This window comes from Perissodus microlepis, chromosome 8 (genome assembly GCF_051167445.1).
Source record: "Perissodus microlepis isolate ML-2025 ecotype Zambia chromosome 8, ASM5116744v1, whole genome shotgun sequence".
In the NCBI taxonomy this organism is placed as follows: Eukaryota; Metazoa; Chordata; class Actinopteri; order Cichliformes; family Cichlidae; genus Perissodus; species Perissodus microlepis.
Window position 1 is genome coordinate 18,813,951 of NC_140468.1, and position 18,962 is coordinate 18,832,912.

Genomic DNA, 18,962 nt, shown 5'->3' on the forward strand with positions numbered 1-18,962 from the left:
CGTGGTTATCATTTTTCACAGGAAATAAGATGGTAAAAAAGCAGCAGGTGTTGTTAATCAAATGCAATCCACTTGCTCGGCAAGTGGGAGGACCTCTCCGGTTTTCTGGTGTGGAACAATAATGCTTCTCCAGTCCTTCCCAGGAGTGAACATAACAACAAATTCACCCCAAGGTTAGACTGTCCAAGAAAAGAAAAACCCAAGAGCTACATCTCAAACCCTAGAGGTCTCGGTTAGCATGTTAAATGTTGAAGTTCATGAAAGTACAGTTGCACAGTGGAGAAAGGCTTCTTTTTAAAGTTGCATTTAAACAAACCACAAGACTTCTGGAACAACATCCTTTGGACAGATGAAAGTGGTGATGTTTGGCCAGGATGCACAGCACCACCTTCTGGAGGAAACTAAGCATATCATCACAAATACCTCATACCAGCTGTCAAGCATGGTGGTGGACGGGTGATGATTTGAGTTTGCAGCTAAAGCTTGGCACAGAAACTTTAATTTAAGGCCGATGAAACCCAAGCACACCAACAAATCTACAACAGAATGGCTGAAAAAGAAAAGAATCATGGTGTTGTAATGACCCAGTCAAAGTACAGACCTCAACCTGATTGCAATGCTGTGGCAGCAACTTAAAAAGCTGTACGTGAATTCATTTCAATACTTCAGTGAAGTGAAGCAACATTGTAAAGAGAAGTGGGCTGAATTTCCCCCACAACGATAAAGTCACACAGAAAAGGATTACTTCAGGTTACTGCTGCTATAGGTGGTTCTGTTGAATCAAAGGGTCTACTTTTAATCGGCTTGAATAGAGTCTTATGACAACTTCTTTAATATGTACATGTACAGTTGCCAGCTGCATAACCTTTCAACACATCACAGCTCTACTTCCCCTCCCTTTGCTAAGCACACTAAATAACCTTATAATTTTAGTAACTCCCGAAATCTTCTTCACTTGCAGAAATTTTGACTTTATCAGAAATTTCCCATAACAGCAAAAGATAAAGATTTTTGGCCCTTTGATCCCATCAGAACTGTGTCAGTGATTTCTCAATTGCCTGATTTGTTTGGGTCCTGAAACAGCAGCTCTACAGGTTTCATTTGTCATTCTCAAACTCTTTTGGCATGTTCCTCCCAGAAGCCAAAAACCTTTCCACCCCACAATTCGCTTCAAGTACTGACAATGAAAAATTATCTGAGCTAATCAATCTCTGGTTTGTTTTATTTTCCTGCACACTGCACCTTTGCATGGACCTCCCTTCCCCCCGTTACTCTCCGTGGCAGCCCACTCCAGTGGCACAGCGACTAGGTTCAGTTCAGGCCTTTGAGCATTTATTTTCACCCACTCACTCTGTGTCACCGTTCACCAACTTTATCTTCCAACATTTTAACCTTTACATTTTCCTGTGTGGAATGCACTTGTAGGTGTACAGGAGAGAGAAACAAATATATATTTTTATCTTTAAGGTGGGGTGAAATACTGGGCGGGACTCCACAGTGTGACACACCTCTGTTTGTCAAGGCTTTCATACCTCAGGGTGAGTAAGATACCTCTAGTCACACTAAGGCTCGAGACAGGTTTTGGTTTCTGTTAACCTCAAGATCCAGGCACTGGAAGTATACCAAGTTACGGTAAGCTGATTTGACATCTATTTCCAGTCTCTGACATCTCAGGTCTTTGATTATTTGACTCTCAAATACATTTAGATGAGTATGGTAAGTCATTTTGTTGTATGTTGTATAGGTTTCTTGGATACTCGTAGTAATTTATGAAGGTGTAACCAAACATTTACCAGTAATTCAGTATTTGTCATCAGATTTTGAAGGTTTGCTTATGAAAATGTACTAATATCAAAAGCACCATGGACACTTGACTTAATTCTGACTTAACCTGGCATGATTGTGTTAATCTTCTTACCTAACATCAACAAGACCACAGCTCTTTCTGTCAAATCTATACAGTTAAGTTGCGCACATAGAATATATTTTGTAAATCATAATGGATGGATGCAAAGTAAAGCTTTGTTTAGATGTAGAAATGTTTCCTTGATTTAAAACAGTACTTTTACTTATAGTTTGTGCACAAATCATCATGCTTACCGCACTGTCCCAGTGTTCATTTTGAAATGCCACACTATATGTTCGTGCAAGACCAGGCTGGCACTGAGTGCTCATAAATGTGAGGTTAAGTGATATTTTTTTTGTGGGCAGAGTTCTTAAGTGACACCATGTGAGTTATACCAAGTGTTTGCTGTCTTTGATGCCGGTGACTCTTGTTCAGTGGTCACTGAGAAACAGAGAAGTTGGTATCATACTTTGAACTGTTACCAGACAGGTCGGGCGGCTCGCTCGCTCAGTCAGTCACTCACCAGAATCCTGTGTTACTGAAGCAGAGCTGGGATAGACAGACGTAAGCTGGAAAAGGGGAGGGGCAGGGCAAATTTGAATGAGGATATTTCTTTTGTGAGTAAGTCTGTTTAGCTTTAGGAAGTAGGAGCTGCTGATAACTTGTTAAAGCAACACCATTGTTACTCTCTCCATCTACAAATGTCACTCGTAACTCTGTCCAGAATGTGTTTCTGAGTGGTCCTGGTATTCTGCTTCCTTTTCTAGGTCTGTGATTTTTTTAGGAAAGCTGCTTTATCTTACACATCTCCAGCTAACAGAGTGGAAAAAACATGACAAACATCACTCGACATATCGTCACAGTGAGTGCCTTCCCTTGAGTGATGTTTTTATCGTGCATTTTTCCTCATGTGCTCATTCTTCCTCATTACTTTGCAGCACCTTCTGACATTCTCGCTGCAGAATGGGGAAGTGCAGAGCGTTGAGGAAGCTCAGAACCGTCTTTCCTTCCTGGCTCAAAATAAAAAGCTATGGAGTCAACAGATGTACCTGGATGTGGGAGCAGGGGGCATTTATCTCAGAGACGTACAGAGTCAGGTGAGGGCAGGCGCATCTCAGTGGATGATGAAGAGATTTAAATGTGCTCAGCTGTGAAATACCACACATATTTGCATCCACAATGACCATCAGTTCTATCTGCCCTTGCAGGACGAGCTGGAGAGCTACGCCTTCAGATCCATCTTCCGCTGTGAAGCTGTTAACACAGAAAAACACTTCCCATCCCTCCTTATGTTAGTCTGCCAAGGTGAAGATCAGAAGAAGCCAGACATCCACTTCTTTAACTGTGAAACGGTGAAGGTGAGTGCTGACGGCGCGAGGAGTTTCCCCAAGTGTTGTCCTGGATGAGTCATAGGGTCTATTTGCATCAGGTTTTACCAGTGATGCCACTTCCATGTTGTCATTTTAAACAGGCAGAGCAAATCTGCGACGAAGTCACGTTGGCAGTTTCGACTTCCACCGCCAGCAAGAGTAAGCTGCCCCCTGATGACCACAGGTACAGTGACTGTCAAAATCACGCACCCACGAAAGGGAGATGGGAGAGCACGCTTCTGTGTTCACAATCACATTGCATGGGCGGAGTTTAATTGGCAGCCACAAAAAGGAAACTCAGACCCACATCCCATTTAAAGCAGTTTGATTTTCGCCGTCGTTGTCATTATGTCACATTTTTCCACTGAGTCAAAGCAGCTTTGTGTTGCCATCCACCTGTGTGGAGGCAGAGAGAGGGAGGACAAACAGTATAAACAGCTGAGAGAGAGCAAGCAAAAGACTCGTTCTACCGGTTTCTACATAACTTAAGAAGGTGTGACAGAGATAGCAAGGCCATTGTGACGGCGAGTAGAGAAGGCAAAGGGAACAGAGGCGAAGGCTCCGGGCATAATCTGGCTTTGAGAACATTTCTCTTTAAAGGACACGTGAAGGGCAGAGACATGTGGTAAGAGACACAGCAGGAGCCTTTTGTATTTACATCAGAATTTAATTAAAATTTCTAAAAAAGTGAAGTCATCACTGTTAGGTTACTTGTATTTTTTTGGATGAAAAAGTCAAGGCAGACTCACTGTTTTTATTGCTTGCTAATGTAAAGTGTTTGTGTTTAGCGTGGAAACGAGTATGCAAAATTAGGATGTTCACTCTTTCTTCATGGTTGGATAAGGGCTGGAGGATTAACTCTTTACCCCTTGTAAGCCTACTGGGAGTAACCTTTAAAGCTCCTTTTTGAACTAAGCATATTTCAGACCTGCTTATTGGACAAAAATGACTGGGTTTGCATTAGAAGTTAGTGAGAGTGATCCCTGTTTACGCAGCTACCCTTGGAAAAACCTGGAAACTGTTCTACTGGTCATAAAACCACATCTTTATTGATATATACTGAGGTGTCAAAACCCATCATTAAGAGTGCTGGGGAGGTCATCAGATGTCTTCTTTATAAGGGAAAGGGTTCAATCTTAGAGGCGCCGCATTGATTGAGGAGTGCACTGCGCTCATAGAGCTGTTTGGAGCTCTTACCAAGAGGATGCTGCTGTTACGGCATTGAATGTGAGCTTGTTAATATGACTTCTTGAGCCCTTGCTGAAGGGCGTCTCATTTGCTGGCGCTGAGTGTACACCTGCACCATCATCAACAAAAACACTGTTATCACCTTTTAACCCGTAGTGCCGTGTTGTGGGAGAAGCACTGAATCTCTCCTCTCGCCCCGCAGGCTTTCTCAGAGTGGAGGAGATATGTTCGACCCCTATAACATACCAAGTCCTCCCATGCTGCATGCTCCTAATCCCCCACCTGTCAACCCTCCACCTTACCCTGGACCCAGAGGTAAGAAAAAAATAGAAGACTTCTTTTTCCACATGCATGCCTGTTCAGTAGTGCTTCAGAATTATTCAGAAGGGTTGGGAAAGTGAGCAGGAGGAAAGGAGAGAAGCGACAGGTATTCGAGGCAAACGTCTCTCCGGAGCACAGAGATGGCTTTGTCAGCTTGTGTTTGTGAGAGGGCGGCTTTGGGAAGTGCAGAGATGAATGAACATGGATAAACTGAGTCCCTTGCTCTATTTCACAACAGCAAATGGCGGACCTGATATCTCTTTCCTGCGAGCAGAGAGAGAAGTGGTAAGCCAGCTCATCTCTTTTGTGTCTTTTGTCGCCACTTTTGGCTGCTTTTCACGTAACGAAGGCAATTCTTCTTTCCTCAGGGGATCCTTAATCACTGTTTCGACGAAATCGAGGCCTTCATGGGCAAGCTGCAGCAGACTGCTGAAGCTGCAACGGTGCTGAACCAAAGAAAGAAGAAGAAGAAGAAAAGTAAAAAGCAAAGCGCTGAAGGTAAGAGGGAGATGCATAGATTTCTCCAGTTTCTCTAGTTTGAAGCAACATATCCATCAACTGCTGTTATATTTTGTTCCCAAACAACAGACGAGCTACTCGCCACAAAAGCTCGCCCTCCACCAGATGGGGAATTCGTTGATATCTTCCAGAAATTCAAATATTGCTTCAGCCTCTTGGTATGTATACCATCAAGTCCAGCTTCATTATTTGCTTACTCGTGGCAGCTGCATATTCATCGCCTCTGTTTATTTCTCAGGCTCGCCTGAAATCAACCATCACCAATCCTTCTTCAGAGGACCTCATTCACCATGTGTTCAAGCCTCTGGATATGGTGAGTCAGGGTTATAAACTCTACCTCAGCAACTGTTGTTGCTATTGCTGTAAATATGAGGTGTTGTCTTTCACTGCAGGGGAGCATGACCAACCTCTTCGAATAAATCCGTGTGACACGTCATGCCATGCGGGGGCAAAGTCAACTGGGGGTAAATGCCTAGATTCAAAAGACACATTCTCTGCTTGAAGGCAGTGTTTTCGTTCCTGATGTTAGTGGACATCAGTGCAGAACTGTAAGCATGTGTCATGTCAAAATAATGGAAAGTCTTCAGAGTAGTTAAGTGATGTTGTCAGAAGCTACAGCTTCTATTCAGTGTTTACACAGGGCAGTTCCCTGCACAGCGGCCTGATTGAAAATCACCAAAAAATGCAGCATTTGTTTGATCTATGCAGTTTCCTTGGCTGTATTTGTATGCGGGCAGGGGTTGCTGGTGCATACCTCTCAAACATTTGGTTTAGATTTGAGCTTGTCTCGACACTAGAAAGGCCACTTTGTTGTCCCTCGACGCCTGTTTTAAATTAGGACGTTGGTAAGTTCCATCTGGGAAAAAAAGGTGGGCCATTCGTGGCTGCTTTTTTAGAAATTAAGTGCCTTTTATCATTTATTTACTTTGATTTCATGGAAATGTCCAATGCCCTTCATTAAAGTATCATCATCACTCATGATGATACACTGTGAGTTAGCAGAAATTAAAGAAATATTTCAAAGTATGTGCTTTAATTTTTCCACTCCAGTATGAATCAAATAGGGTGAAAAGGGTGTGTTTGATTTGTGTAAACTGACACACCTGAATGGGAACACGCAGCCTTGTCTCTCAAAGACGTGCGTGTGCTTCTTCTTGTGTTCTTTGGCTTTTGTGTGCAGATGGTTTTTTGCATTTGTTGTTACATCTGTGGTTTGATGTTCGGCTATCGGGCAGAAGAATGGACGGTATTGTTGTTGCGGTTTGCTAGAACCATCAGCGATTGTTAAGACTTTGAATGCCAGATCCATTACAGCAGACGTGGGAACATCAGTTCAGTTTAATTTATATAATGCCAAACAATCCCAACAACAACTGCCTTAATGCGTTTCATATTGAAGGAAAAGAAATTATAATAATATAGATATAACCCCAACAATAACTTGGCCCCTTTGAAAAAGCACTTTGGCAACAGTAAGAAGGAAAAACTGCCTTTTAAGAACCAGGCTCAGGGAGGTGCAGCCATCTGCTGCGAACACTTGTGGGTGAGGGGAGGAAGAAAGGATAAAAGACACACTGATTTTGTCTCATCTGTATGTTGCACAGATGGTAAAAACAACAGGAGGACCAGCTTTTGGAGCCGCCATATCCAGTCCTGCCCTGACCAGCTCTGCTGTGTCCCTTCTACAAGATACCCTGACTGAGGAGGAGAGGCAGCTCTGGACATCGCTGGGACCCAACTGGACACACCCTCGGTCGGTATCAATGCTTGTCTGTCGCTTACTAGTTGTGAAACTGGTGTTTTATTTTCCAGAAATCTAAAAAGGCAGCACATTAAAAACTTCCAGTCTTGGTGTTGTATCAAGCTCAACTCTGGCCAGAGGCTGTGGAAAGGGAGCATTTTGCCTCTGTTGATAGTTATGTGTCACCTTTTTACATTTTTGGGTTCACTGAAGATTTTATCTGCTGAAGAGCAACGTCTTTGTTTCAACCAAGCAATATTTTTGTACTTCGTTTCTCTTGAAATCCTTTGTTTTACCTGCGTTTTGAAATAAGCAGATTTTTTGAGACAGGAGATTAAAAGGGACGTTTTTTTGCTCATATCCAGTTCCATATTTTTATTCTTGGACTGAAAGACTACAAAGCAATCCCTATCTGTCTTCTTCGGTCTTTTGTCACAGCACCTCAGTTTCAGCTCATGGGGTGAGGGTCCCCTTACTTTAAGACAAAACTTTCTTCTGATTGGCTGACAGCTGAAGCCTGAGCTTTGAGCCCTCCGGGATTCTTTGAAAGTTTGGCCATGTTTAACAGGACCCTCCATCAGGCTCCATTGTGACAGTATTTATATAATAAGAAGCATAACAAATCCACTTAAGGCATTTTGGGATTTATTGATTTCTCATGTTAAGAAAAGGGAACCGATGGATTAGCTGTCAAATGTACATAAGACCTATTATATTTAATATTGTAAGCAAGCTTTAAGAGGAAAATCCAATGTCATAACTTCCATCAATGAAAACTGCTTGAATAACAATCATAGTTTTGGTTGTTGAGGTCATTGAAGGCCAAGGCAGTGACTTGTTCTGCTCTCTCAGGTCTCAGCTGCGTGGGCCTGTAGCTCCATACACCCCAGTGTTCTTTGATGGCTGGAAGCCAGAAGCCTTGAAGCCTGACGGGCAGGTTTGGGAGGATCCGGTCGAGTCACAACACAAACTCGAAGCCCTTCGAGAAAAACAAGAGGTGTGGAATACTTCTATAACGTGATTTAGAAGTCATTAATCGTAGATCAGTGGAAACAAGAACTATGGATGAGTGTGTAAAAGGACAACACAGGGGTTTAAGATACTAACACATGAATAAACCTCACGTACAGTAAACAGTGGAGATACACTTTCCGCTTTTTGACAGGTCAGCTCACATTTCTGTCCATCCCTGCTAAAAACTGTATAAGGTTCACTGTTAGTTCTTTGTTTTTTTTAATAACACCTTAGTTTCTCAAACTTTAATGCAGTCAGCCTTACCCAGATATACACTGACATTATATTTTTCTACATATTTTATACATTTTGTGCTAACTTGTGTTGTCTTCACTTGTCTATTTTTTTTTTTTTTTGCTCCCACAACAGCAACAACCACCTCAGCCACCAAACGATGACACGTAAGTCATCTACAAGACATAAATCAATGAACTGCTGTTTTTGTTGTTGTTGTTGTTTGTTTGTTTGTTTTGACCTTGACTAAATAAAAACAAACTTTGTCTCGTTTGGTCAGAAATTCACTCCCACCGGGGCCTGACAGACTCTACTGCTGCAGTTATGACTTCATTGCCAGGAACAGCAGTGAGCTTTCAGTGCAGCAGGGGGAGACACTGGAGGTAACACACAGTGAAGCAAGTCATTTTATGGCGCACTCAAGGAACCATCATAAAAGTCCTGTTATTTGTTGTTTGACTAAAGCTATTTGCAGTTGATGATACACTTTACAGCCCTCTCACTGACAGCAACCCTCTCTGTCTGACAGGTGATTGAGTCATCCAAGCGCTGGTGGAAGTGTCGCAATCGGTTTAACCAGGTCGGCTTCGTCCCCTTCAACATCCTGGAGCCCATGGCTCACATAGACAGCCCTGTCCACAACAAACCCCCCAGTGTAAGACGGCAAAGAAGACACCCACACACATGCATGCACAGGTGAAACACACAAGCTCTCATCTGATCATTCCATCAGAGCAAACTCTTTTTTTCTTCACTCCACATTCCTTCAGGTTCCAGCTGCGCCTCCACTTTCCAAGAATGTCACTCTTGCCCCACCCACCCCCCCTGCTCTTCCCAAAACCACCCCCACCCACTCCCCACAGCGCCCACGCAGCTTACCATCATACAACCAGCATGTGCAAGCTGTTGAGGACAATGACAAAGGTAACGGACTACAACTTTATGTGTCCTAGACTGTGGCTCTGTAGTGTAGCGGTTTGCAAGTTTGCCTAACAGGTGAACCTTTCCCAATTTTTCCCAATTTGATCCCTGGAAGAGACACAAATCCCTTTGTGGTTGTGTCAGGAAGGGCATCTGGTGGAAAAATCAACCAAATCAAGGATGCAGAGTCTAAAATGCTGTGGCTCACCTCCCCTCTGAATAGAAGAGCAACTGCTTTTTACTCTTGCCCTTCCTCTATTTTATTTGAAGCGAGAGATTCCATGCAACTAAACTAAAGTAATTTGAGACAGAGCTTGAAATCTTAAAGGGAAAAAAATGAAAAATTGCCCCAAACTAATAAAAGAATGTTGCCAAAACAATCTCACTTAAGGTCCACTTGGTAGCTGTTGTGCATCTTAAAAACATATCACACAGTCTTTAATAATCATTCAGTTTGTGTGGATACATTTTATATGTAGATGATGAATTATTAAGGTAAGTACAGTCATACTCTGGAATGGGAAATATAAGATTTATTTAAAAAGTTCTATAACCAAAATGTAAAAAAGATACAAAAAAGCACAGTGATAGGCTGCTCATAAGTCACCTAATTATGGGTTCATTATTTTGGATTTAAACCATGTTGTCATGTTTTAAGATGAACTTTTGAGCTATGTCTTTCCTCCACTGAGTCCTGCATTTATATTATTATTTGAGCATGAAAGTGACCGTTACTTCTTTGAACTCCAAACTTTTCAGTCACGCTGGTAAATGATGAGCTGCTCCAGAGACTGACGAATGGAAAGTCCAATATGAACAAACCCCTCGTCATCCCTCGCTCTGCAGACACCTCCCTCCCCCTTGACTACCACTCTCCTCCAGAGGAGGTGGCTGAGTGGCTCAGAGGGAAGGGCTTCAGCAAACCGTAAGTGACTGCAGACCAGATAAACCACGTTTTGTGTATAAGCAGGGAATGCTGGCTCTACACGTGTGTTTTGCCATTACATGGATGAACGCAGCGGCTCCACCAGAGTATCCTCTGAAGTCCATTATGTTTTGTGTCCCTCAGGACAGTGTCATGTTTGGGTGTGCTGACAGGCGCCCAGCTGTTCTCTCTCAACAAAGAAGAGCTGAAAGCTGTGATTCCAGAGGAGGGTGCCAGAGTGTACAGTCAGCTCGCTGTGCAAAAATCACTGCTAGAGGTAAGCGAAAAGAGAACAGCTATATCTTTTAAAGGGAAGCCATATCAAAGCCTTCAATATTAACATTTTTATTGGTTTTAGGAAAACTAAACATGATCATTTTTGGCAGGATGCAAAAACACAATTATGAGTGTAATCAGTGATTTAAAATTACTTACTTTTAACATATTTTCATTCATCTTATATCTTTCATGCTGGACTGAGGACATATGATACATTCGGATCAGCAGACAGTCTAATCCAAACAGAACAAAATTCTTGTTTTCAAGTCCCACGTGCCATCCAGATTACCCTGGAAGAGTCTTATAATTCAGGAAAAGATTAAGAGACATTAAAAATGCATTTGTATGTGTGACAAATTTTACATTGGTATTTGGATTATTTTGGTAAGAAAGGCCAGCATCATTTTTTAGGCTTTTATCGGCTTTTATCTCTAGTTTTTGTGATGTCCAAACTTCGTCCCATATTTTGTGTGAAAGAAACATGCTGGAAACGTGCCGACAGGCCATTTAAAAACATCTTGAAATGTATTCTACGTATATGGATTTCACAAAAACCTTCAGTGTTGAGCAGAAGGCTCACAGTAATTTGAGATGGAATGACCTGAACTCAGTAGCATGAGGTTTAAATTACTGTAAACAGCTGATGCTTTTCATCTCATTGCTACACAGTCTAAATTGATTTCTACTTTTTACAGGATGCCAGAAGGGCCACAGAGCTGGAGGCAGTCATGGAGAAACAGAAAATGAAGGTTGATCTGAAGCTGGAGAGCAGTACATTGTGATGAACAGCATCCACATTGTGAAGAGCGTTACATGAAGGACTGTGTTTTCCCGTCCCCAGAGACCGAACATGTGGCAGTAACTTGACTATCTAACATTAAATCACGGTATTATTACCTGATGTTAAAACCGAGCTTTCTGTCAGCAATATGAGACGTAGGAATTTAATATAACCAGGTGCCGTGCAAACTAAAGGGGACTGATTTTGCTTTGCCTTATTTTATGCCATATATGTACAGTTAGTGTTTTTTGTGGATGCTCATATTAAACATGGACACAGTTTCAAACAGCGATCGGAGCACGTACAAGTAAACCAGGAGTCAAAAAGTCAGATTTCAAAGGGCTCCACCAATTTTTATGGAATGTTTTTTCTACTCTTGGCTTTGTACAGTGGTGCAAATATGACACACACAGCTCGGGCTGTTTAAACCCTTTGGTTGGAAGGGCCAGCCAATCAGAAAAAGGCGGGCTTAAAGAGAGGGGAAAGGGAACTAGAGTGGTTTGTTCCAGGATGAATTGAGGTGTTGGACTTAGGCCCAGTATAAAAAAAAATAAGACTTAATCTGAGCTGTGAATCTTGCAGTGGTTCTCCAGTATAATGCAATAAATCTAAAAATGGAAATGAGTGTAAGAAATCCCCCTTAAATATTTTAACACTGCAGTGCCCGTTTGTAATGCATGTTCATTTTAGTGTAACAGCTGTCTTCTTCTCTGCCTAATTAACTTAAATGAAATGTATTTATCTTTGTAATACACATTTGTAAAAATTCAGCCATTATTATCACATCTTAACAATGACACGACCTTGTCAACACAATTCAACACACAATTAAATTCCAAATGGTGCTTTTTTTTTTTTTTTTATTGAGACTTTAAAGAAAGGTTTCCAGCAGAACAAACGGATATGACTTCACACATTAGGTAAAGCAGTGCATCCATTAAAATCTGTTTGCATTTAATCATAATGGAAAAGAAATCTGTTCAAGTTGGGCCAAAAAATGTTTAAATTTTTCACTTAAAGGTAAGTAGATCTGAACTTGATCATTTCTGAACCTACTGCTTCACATGCTGACACAAATTCTAAAGATATTGTTTATTTGCAGTATGTTAAAAAGAAATCAAGATAGAAAGAAATGATAAAGAGACTTGCCACCAATATAGATCAGAAGATTTCACTTATACTGAAGAAAGTCACCTGTAACCTGATCACTTATGATAATAAAAAAAAAGACAAAAAAGGGAGGCAAGTTGGATACTAATGCTAACATCTTTAAAACCTTTGAATGTAAAACTTTAAGCGGGTTTTAGAGAACTAAGTACTGAAGACCATTATGTGGACAGACATTCGAGAACTGCACTGAGACAGCGAAATGAAATCTTCAAGGAGGGAGATGAGGAGGGGGAAAAAACCAAGAAACTACTTGACAAGACTAGGCTTTTTCAGACAATTAGTCAGCCTAGAATATATTTACAGACAGATTTTTTTTTTTATCAAAAGACCATCAGATAATAATAAAAAGAACATGGACCAGTTACATTTTTATGCTCCAGTCCAGCAGATCAGTTTGCCTTTTCTAGTGGACACATTTCAGGGCAGTAACAAGACGAGGGATGGACTGGATACAGACAAGTCACCGAGTTACAGATGTGGGTATTAAGAGTACACTCCACTACTGACCAATAACCTGCCAAATCCCCAAAACTCTGATGTATCTGATGCTATAAAAAAAAGAAAGGAAAAAAAAACAACAACTAAACAAAAAAACTCAATTCTATACTTGATAGTATGTGTGCACTATGGCTGCACTAAAGCAAAGAAAGGAGGCAGGCGGGAAAACAGAGGGGTGGGGTGTCGAGGCAAAGTGTTTAACATTAGGATATTATAAATGGACAGACGGGAGGAGGCTGTGGTGTTGTGGTCATGGATGGAGTTTGGTCTTCAGAGGTCCCCCACGTCTCTGTCGTCTGCCCTGCGCGAGTCCGACCTGCCGTTCATACCATCCCTTCTGTCTCGCTCCCGTGAACGGTCTCTGGATGAGCGGTCACGGTCCCTGGACGAGCGCTCTCGATCTCTGGATGACCTGAGCGACAAAACGATATGAGATATTCAGGTTAGTAACACAAATACAAAAGAGCAGTTGAAAAAAAAGAGAAGGATTGTATGTAAAATGCCAAAACACAAGCTTGAAGCTGGATAAAGGGCTCAAAAAAAGCCCATGTCATTGTTGTTTCCTTTTATTTTCACTGACTGTTCTGAGGCGACGCAATCAGTATCCCACAGATCTCCGGGTGTTTGCTCAATTCTCTTTCATGGGAGTATAGATTAATAAGGGTTTTCGTCTGTGTTTACTTGTGTCTGGAGCTCTGCTCGTGGCTGTGACGGTGTCCTCGGCTGCGTGAGCGGGATCGGCTGCGATGCCGTCTCCTCCTCTCCCTGGAGCGTGAGCGGGAACGGCGCCTGTCTCGTGACGAAGAGCGTGAGCGTCTCCTTCTGCGGTCACGAGAACGGGACCTGGCAAAGACAGCAGACAGCATATTTCATTAGCTCACTTGAACAGAACAAATCGGACTCATAAAAGACTGGAACGAATGAACTGACAGACAGAAGAGGGAGCTTCCTTACCTTCTGTGCTCTCTGCTCCTTGATCTTGTCCTATAAAATAAAACCACAGAGTTAAACAGTGAAACACGCACTGCTGTAAATGTCATCGGGATTTTAACATCGGCACTCACCTCCTCCTCATCCTTTCCTCCTTCTCCCTTTCTTCTCGTCTCTTTAAGCGCTCCTGATTCCTCTTCTCTTGCTTCTCGACCACAGTTTTCTGATAAAAATAAATAAATAAAGTCAAAACAAACAAATATCTAAAGCCTTTACGTCATCCTCCCTTTCTAGCGAGTATTCAGCACCATGTCACTCATATTTTTATGAGTTGGCTGTAAACAAGGTATACACACCTTTAGCTGGTCCAGTTTTTCTCTGATCTGAATGAAGCCGAGGTGAAGCTTCCCGCCAAAATGGTCAGCCAAACGACGGTCGTTGTCATGGAGACCAAGGTAAGCAGAGCACACCTCACACACCCGAAGCTTCTGCTGCTGAAAGCTTGAGGCTGGCATGGAGTTTCTGTATTCTTCCTGAAATGGTTCAAGAGGGAATAAAAGAGACAGCGAGGTGTCAGAAGTTCAGAGAATTAAGAGACGGAAAGCACCACAAGCTTGAAGTTCTAAGAGCTCATTCCTTACCTCTGCATCCTTCTTCTTTGTGCGGACCTTCTCCACCTCTTGCAGGACTTTCTGAGCCTCATCCACATTGCCCTCAGCTCCGAGCTGTTCAGCCTTGGCCAGGAGCTTTCCTATTTCCTCATTTAGCTCATGCACCTTCTCTGCCTACAAAACAGCCACACCAACACAAGAGACGACAGGTTATGTTGAGCGAAAAAACACACTGACAGGGTTCACTGGATGTTGCATAAGGAAAGCCAGACTTTATGAAGCATAAAAACATTGCATCATTCACCTTTGCTGCCACCTCTGCACTGATCTCTTCTTGGGTCTCAGCCAGGCGCTTCTTGGCCAGTTCTGTCCTCCGATCACAGTCCACAATAAAAGACTCTAGGTGATCCACTGCCTGTAGGAGCAACACCTTTTATTAACACACTCAGCAGTCACTTACTTTATTACTTAACTTAACTACTCGGCAAGTACAAATGTTTTGGTTTGCACTTGCATCATTTCAAAAACGCTTTTGGCATGAATGGTGCTAACTTGCAAGACAGATAGACACTTTATTCATTCACAAGGGAAATTATTGTGTTACAGCAGCACGATAAAGAATACAAGTAGTACTCTTTAACTATGTTTATTGGTTTATTGTAAAGTAAAAGTGCCACAAGCGCACACCCAGGGCCTTAAACCGTGAGAAAAAGCAATTTTTTTAATATGCACAACATTGATAAAAAACAAAGAAAACATAAAAATGAGTTAAAGAAAAGTGAAAAGTCTAAGATTGTGCAACTTGCATTAATAAATAATATGCACACAATAAATCAGGGAAACAGCTGCAAGAAGGTATAAAAAAAAAAAAAAAAAAAAAAGACTTCCTGAAGCATTCTTTTTGAAAGCGGGGTTAAATCATTTTAAGGGAGAAGGAGTTCTGCTGCCTCGTTAGTGTGGAGTGGAGCGTGTGAAATGGGCCGTGATGGAGAGCAGTTTGTTCAGTCACGTCCTGTCCCTCACTCACTCCAGATTCTGGCCAATGATGGTTACAGCTTTGTGAATCAGTAAGCTACAAAGCCAGCAACTTCAACCTGGTTCTACATTGAAGACATCTTTATTATTAATATATTATTAGTAAAAGGAACCTCACTTACATCAAGCTCAAAGAAAAGATCTCTCTCCTTGGAGGCAATTTCATAATCAGCCCGAAGTGCCAGGTCATGGATCTTAGTGCACTCCCCCAGGTCCATGCGCTATCACCAAAAAAACAGACAGACATGAGTTATGCTGCATAAACTCAAACATAAACAAATTATGATGTAAAAAAAAAAAATGACTGCAAAAGTTAAAGACACTTATAGCACTTTTTTGTTTCCTTTCTGAAATTTCTTTCCAACCCTTCCAAGTTTTTAAAGCTTTCAGGATGGGTCAAAACTGAAGTTTGTCTCACTTACAGTTCCAGAGAGGATGTCATGTGGGCAGCAGTTGAGAAGGTGACTTTTGCAGACTCGTTCGTCAGTGAACTTGACCCTCTGCCGCGTCTCATCCCCTGAAACAGCCCAAAAGAAGAACCAGTGAGACAGCCCTCACATACTCGATAACAGTGGCGAGGTATCCAGTGCTTCAATACATATTAATGTAATTGTACTACATACCATAGTTCCATTTAAATACTTTGTACCTATCCAAATAAGTAAAAACTATTTGTATATTGCTGCTTGTCAGGGTTTTCATTGTACTTTATTAATGTAACATTACAGGTATCCATTAGTAGAGTAAATGTGCCTCTACTGGACTATACTAATGTATTAATGCAGTAATAACGGTTGCTTTGTATGTGTGTGGTACTTTGTTCTTATTCTTAGTGCTTACCTTACCCAAGCCTCAAATGGGTTATTATCAGAGCCTCAACTCAGTTAACTTTTTATAAGGCTCAACGCCCACTCTATAATGAGGGTCAAAGGATTGGGCTGGGAGCGGTGTGTTATAATAATACAATTTAGGTTTCAGTTAAGTCGTGTCAAGTACAGCTGCTACCTTAATGCTGTATCATTTTCATTAGAAAATGGAAGATGGCCACTACGACTATAAATAGAGATTTAAAAATTGAAAATCAAATGTTCCAGCCAAGCCTTTATTTATAACTGTGAACATTCAAAGGAAATTCAAAACAAGGATGCAAAAGAAATCCAAGGAAAAAAATTTAGGTTATACACACTGCGACTTGCACCACATACTGTACCCTTCTGCATCTTCAAGACCTCAGCTGCAGAATTTTAAACCCGCTGTAGAAAAGTATAAATGGGAACAGTTTTCTCGCGCACACCTGTAGTAAGAAGTTGGGAGTCATACACAAGTCAGATTGTAAATGCTGTGTGCAAAGTTTTTTTTTTTGTGTGTGTGTGGACTGACTGCTAAAATTGCCTTCTGAAAACAGACGTGTAATGGAAAACTGCTCGTTTGGACTCAACGCGACCAGACGTCTTAGCTCAAGCTGTGTGATACTACTTCAAATAGTAATACTAGTGCCACTGAAGATTTACCCATTTGTGTGATTTTTTTTTTTTTAAGAAAAAAAAAAAGAAAAAGGCTACAATAACTTCCGGAAGGCAAACAAATTGTTTGGATATTCACCATAACAGCTTTAAAAATTATGTGTGACTCACGGCTCGATGAACATGAGGCTTTTCTGCAACTCCTTTGCAGATTGATGTAGGCTGGCAAAGATACACTGAACCTTAATGAATAAAATAAAGGGGCCACAATTGTTCAGTCTGTATGCAACAAAAGTATGGGAAGAATTTGATATCATATCTCATCACACATACACCCACAAGCTCACCACACAAATTCACTCTTACTCTAAAGCTCAACTTGTTAAAAAAACAAGAAAAAAAAGGCTCAGAGCTTCAAATTTTACACAACCAGCTGTCAGAATAAAATATTTATAAAACGGCAGGGCTGCAAGAAACTGCAGTCAGACCTGACAGCTGATATATTTACACACACATACATACATTTAAATTATGCTTCTTCAAGCGTGTATTATACATGTTTTTCTAACATTGCACAGCACCGATGTTACAGGTTATGCTGCATCTATTTATTCTATTCTAATCTGCTGCTGTAATAATGTATTACACTTCCAATTAATCCCAACTATGGGGCTAAATCGGGTTATATTATTTGCCAATTAATGTTTGTATCCAAACGGCTGGAAGCTACTAAAAAAGAAAACACTTCATTTAGGACGTCTGTCCACTCATTACTGCGATAATCAAAATTAACGAGCACAGTATTGCACTCAGTTTCTTTTTAAATAAAATCTATTCTCGAGTTAATCTCGAAAGTGTTTTATTATCGAGTATATGAGCTAAATTATTTTATTCCTTTAGAAAAGTGTTTCATTTTGTTTTTAGAACTCCTGCAAGACCGACTGCAAAGTAAGGTCTGTTTATCGTTTAACCCTTGTTTGGTGTGAGATTACACTTTATTTAATCAATACAGCCATGACGACTAATGCAAAGATACTTGATCTCAAATCCAAGCAGTACTGACATACATGGAATTCACCTGTAAGAGCACAGTAATGAAGAAACGTGATACTGGTTTTAGTGACAAAATGTAATGAAGAAAAAATCTATCAGAAAATATGGGTGGAAAAACATTTTTATCTGAAAATATATTATCCAAGATATACATGGGGCAAGCTTCCATTGTTACGTTATTGTAAGCAAGGAAGGAAGGAAGAATAATTTTTCTCTTTCTAAACAATGAAAACCTTGAACACCGCACAAGGGTTAAAATTATGCCAATTAAACTATACAAATGGATACAGAAGATATCTGGTTTACCATTAACTAAACATTAATTAACGCCAGGAATATATTCTTGTACACTGTCCAATGCATCCTAGCTTGGCGCCTCACAGTCCACAACAAGTAGCTACGTTTAGCCAACGCACATTACAAGCTAGGAATTTAGAAAATCCTAGAAGTAATAAAAGGGAAACTACAACCTATTAAACTGCAATGAGCCACGTTGGATGCAAACATTAAATCCTCTCATTAATCCTTAACAGGCTGCCTGAATATAACGTTACTTTGTCCCACAGCCCTCTGCAGTACATCCATTCATGCAGCTCTGTCCATCACACGCCAACACAAGCCAGCCTCAGCAGTGGCTCCATCTTGGCTAGCTAGCTCGGCTAGCATGCTACAGCAACTCACCGTCCCTCGCTGTTCCCATCAGCTGGTCGAGCAAAGCTCTCATTTGAGCTTGGGCAGACATTACTGCGGTTCTTCCGTCGACAGGGTTAGATAAAAGTCAATCAACTTGAAAACGGTTCCTCTGTTTTATCGGCTTATTTGAGAATTTATTTATCCAAGCATCTCCCTTTGCTGCTTCTCCCTCTATTTCTTCAACTCGCCCGTTTCCGTCCAATATCCAGGAAATGACGAAACTATTCTGTAGCCTCGCTAAACCAGGAAGTCCCCAGATTCCGTCTAAATGTGCCAATCGAAACGGCCAAGTACGCGTACAACAACCAATCACAACACGTTTACTGGTAGACCCTGAGCTATGACTATCAGGCAACAGCTTTTCGCCATA

General features: G+C 41.3%; 2 protein-coding genes across 3 annotated transcripts; one reads left to right on the forward strand and one right to left on the reverse strand.

Moving 5' to 3' along the window:
• Positions 1–1,556: 1,556 nt before the first annotated feature.
• Positions 1,557–11,889, forward strand: LOC146381844 (epidermal growth factor receptor kinase substrate 8-like protein 1). Its single transcript, XM_084937991.1, has 19 exons — positions 1,557–1,632; positions 2,614–2,708; positions 2,785–2,943; positions 3,055–3,204; positions 3,318–3,400; positions 4,607–4,719; positions 4,964–5,010; positions 5,094–5,223; positions 5,314–5,402; positions 5,483–5,557; positions 6,849–6,997; positions 7,838–7,982; positions 8,369–8,400; positions 8,514–8,616; positions 8,763–8,888; positions 9,004–9,157; positions 9,914–10,079; positions 10,224–10,356; positions 11,054–11,889. Exons 2-19 carry the CDS (start codon positions 2,679–2,681, stop codon positions 11,138–11,140), a joined length of 1,971 nt encoding a protein of 656 aa, XP_084794117.1. The 5' UTR covers positions 1,557–1,632; positions 2,614–2,678; the 3' UTR covers positions 11,141–11,889.
• Positions 11,890–11,967: 78 nt separating this feature from the next.
• Positions 11,968–18,807, reverse strand: luc7l (LUC7-like (S. cerevisiae)). Of its 2 annotated transcripts, none has more exons than XM_084937996.1 (10): positions 18,581–18,807; positions 15,806–15,900; positions 15,506–15,604; positions 14,653–14,763; positions 14,379–14,522; positions 14,094–14,270; positions 13,872–13,960; positions 13,762–13,791; positions 13,489–13,650; positions 11,968–13,219 (listed from the first exon to the last, which is right to left on the reverse strand). In XM_084937996.1, exons 1-10 carry the CDS (start codon positions 18,639–18,641, stop codon positions 13,078–13,080), a joined length of 1,110 nt encoding a protein of 369 aa, XP_084794122.1. In that variant the 5' UTR covers positions 18,642–18,807; the 3' UTR covers positions 11,968–13,077. The 2 variants fall into 2 exon arrangements, with proteins under 2 accessions (XP_084794122.1, XP_084794123.1); XM_084937997.1 differs by having other exon boundaries at positions 15,806–17,088.
• Positions 18,808–18,962: the final 155 nt, after the last annotated feature.

What these genes read in the sequence shown, in the direction of transcription:
- LOC146381844 (XM_084937991.1), top strand. Translation starts at nt 2,679, where the DNA reads ATGACAAACATCACTCGACATATCGTCACA. An exon ending in AATATTGCTTCAGCCTCTTG is followed by an intron (nt 5,403 to 5,482) that starts GTATGTATACCA and finishes TTTATTTCTCAG; the next exon opens with GCTCGCCTGAAATCAACCAT. An exon ending in TGCAAAAATCACTGCTAGAG is followed by an intron (nt 10,357 to 11,053) that starts GTAAGCGAAAAG and finishes TACTTTTTACAG; the next exon opens with GATGCCAGAAGGGCCACAGA.
- luc7l (XM_084937996.1), bottom strand. Translation starts at nt 18,641, where the DNA reads ATGTCTGCCCAAGCTCAAATGAGAGCTTTGCTCGACCAGCTGATGGGA. An exon ending in GATGGGAACAGCGAGGGACG is followed by an intron (nt 15,901 to 18,580) that starts GTGAGTTGCTGT and finishes GGGCTGTTTCAG; the next exon opens with GGGATGAGACGCGGCAGAGG. An exon ending in CAAAGAAGAAGGATGCAGAG is followed by an intron (nt 14,271 to 14,378) that starts GTAAGGAATGAG and finishes GAACCATTTCAG; the next exon opens with GAAGAATACAGAAACTCCAT.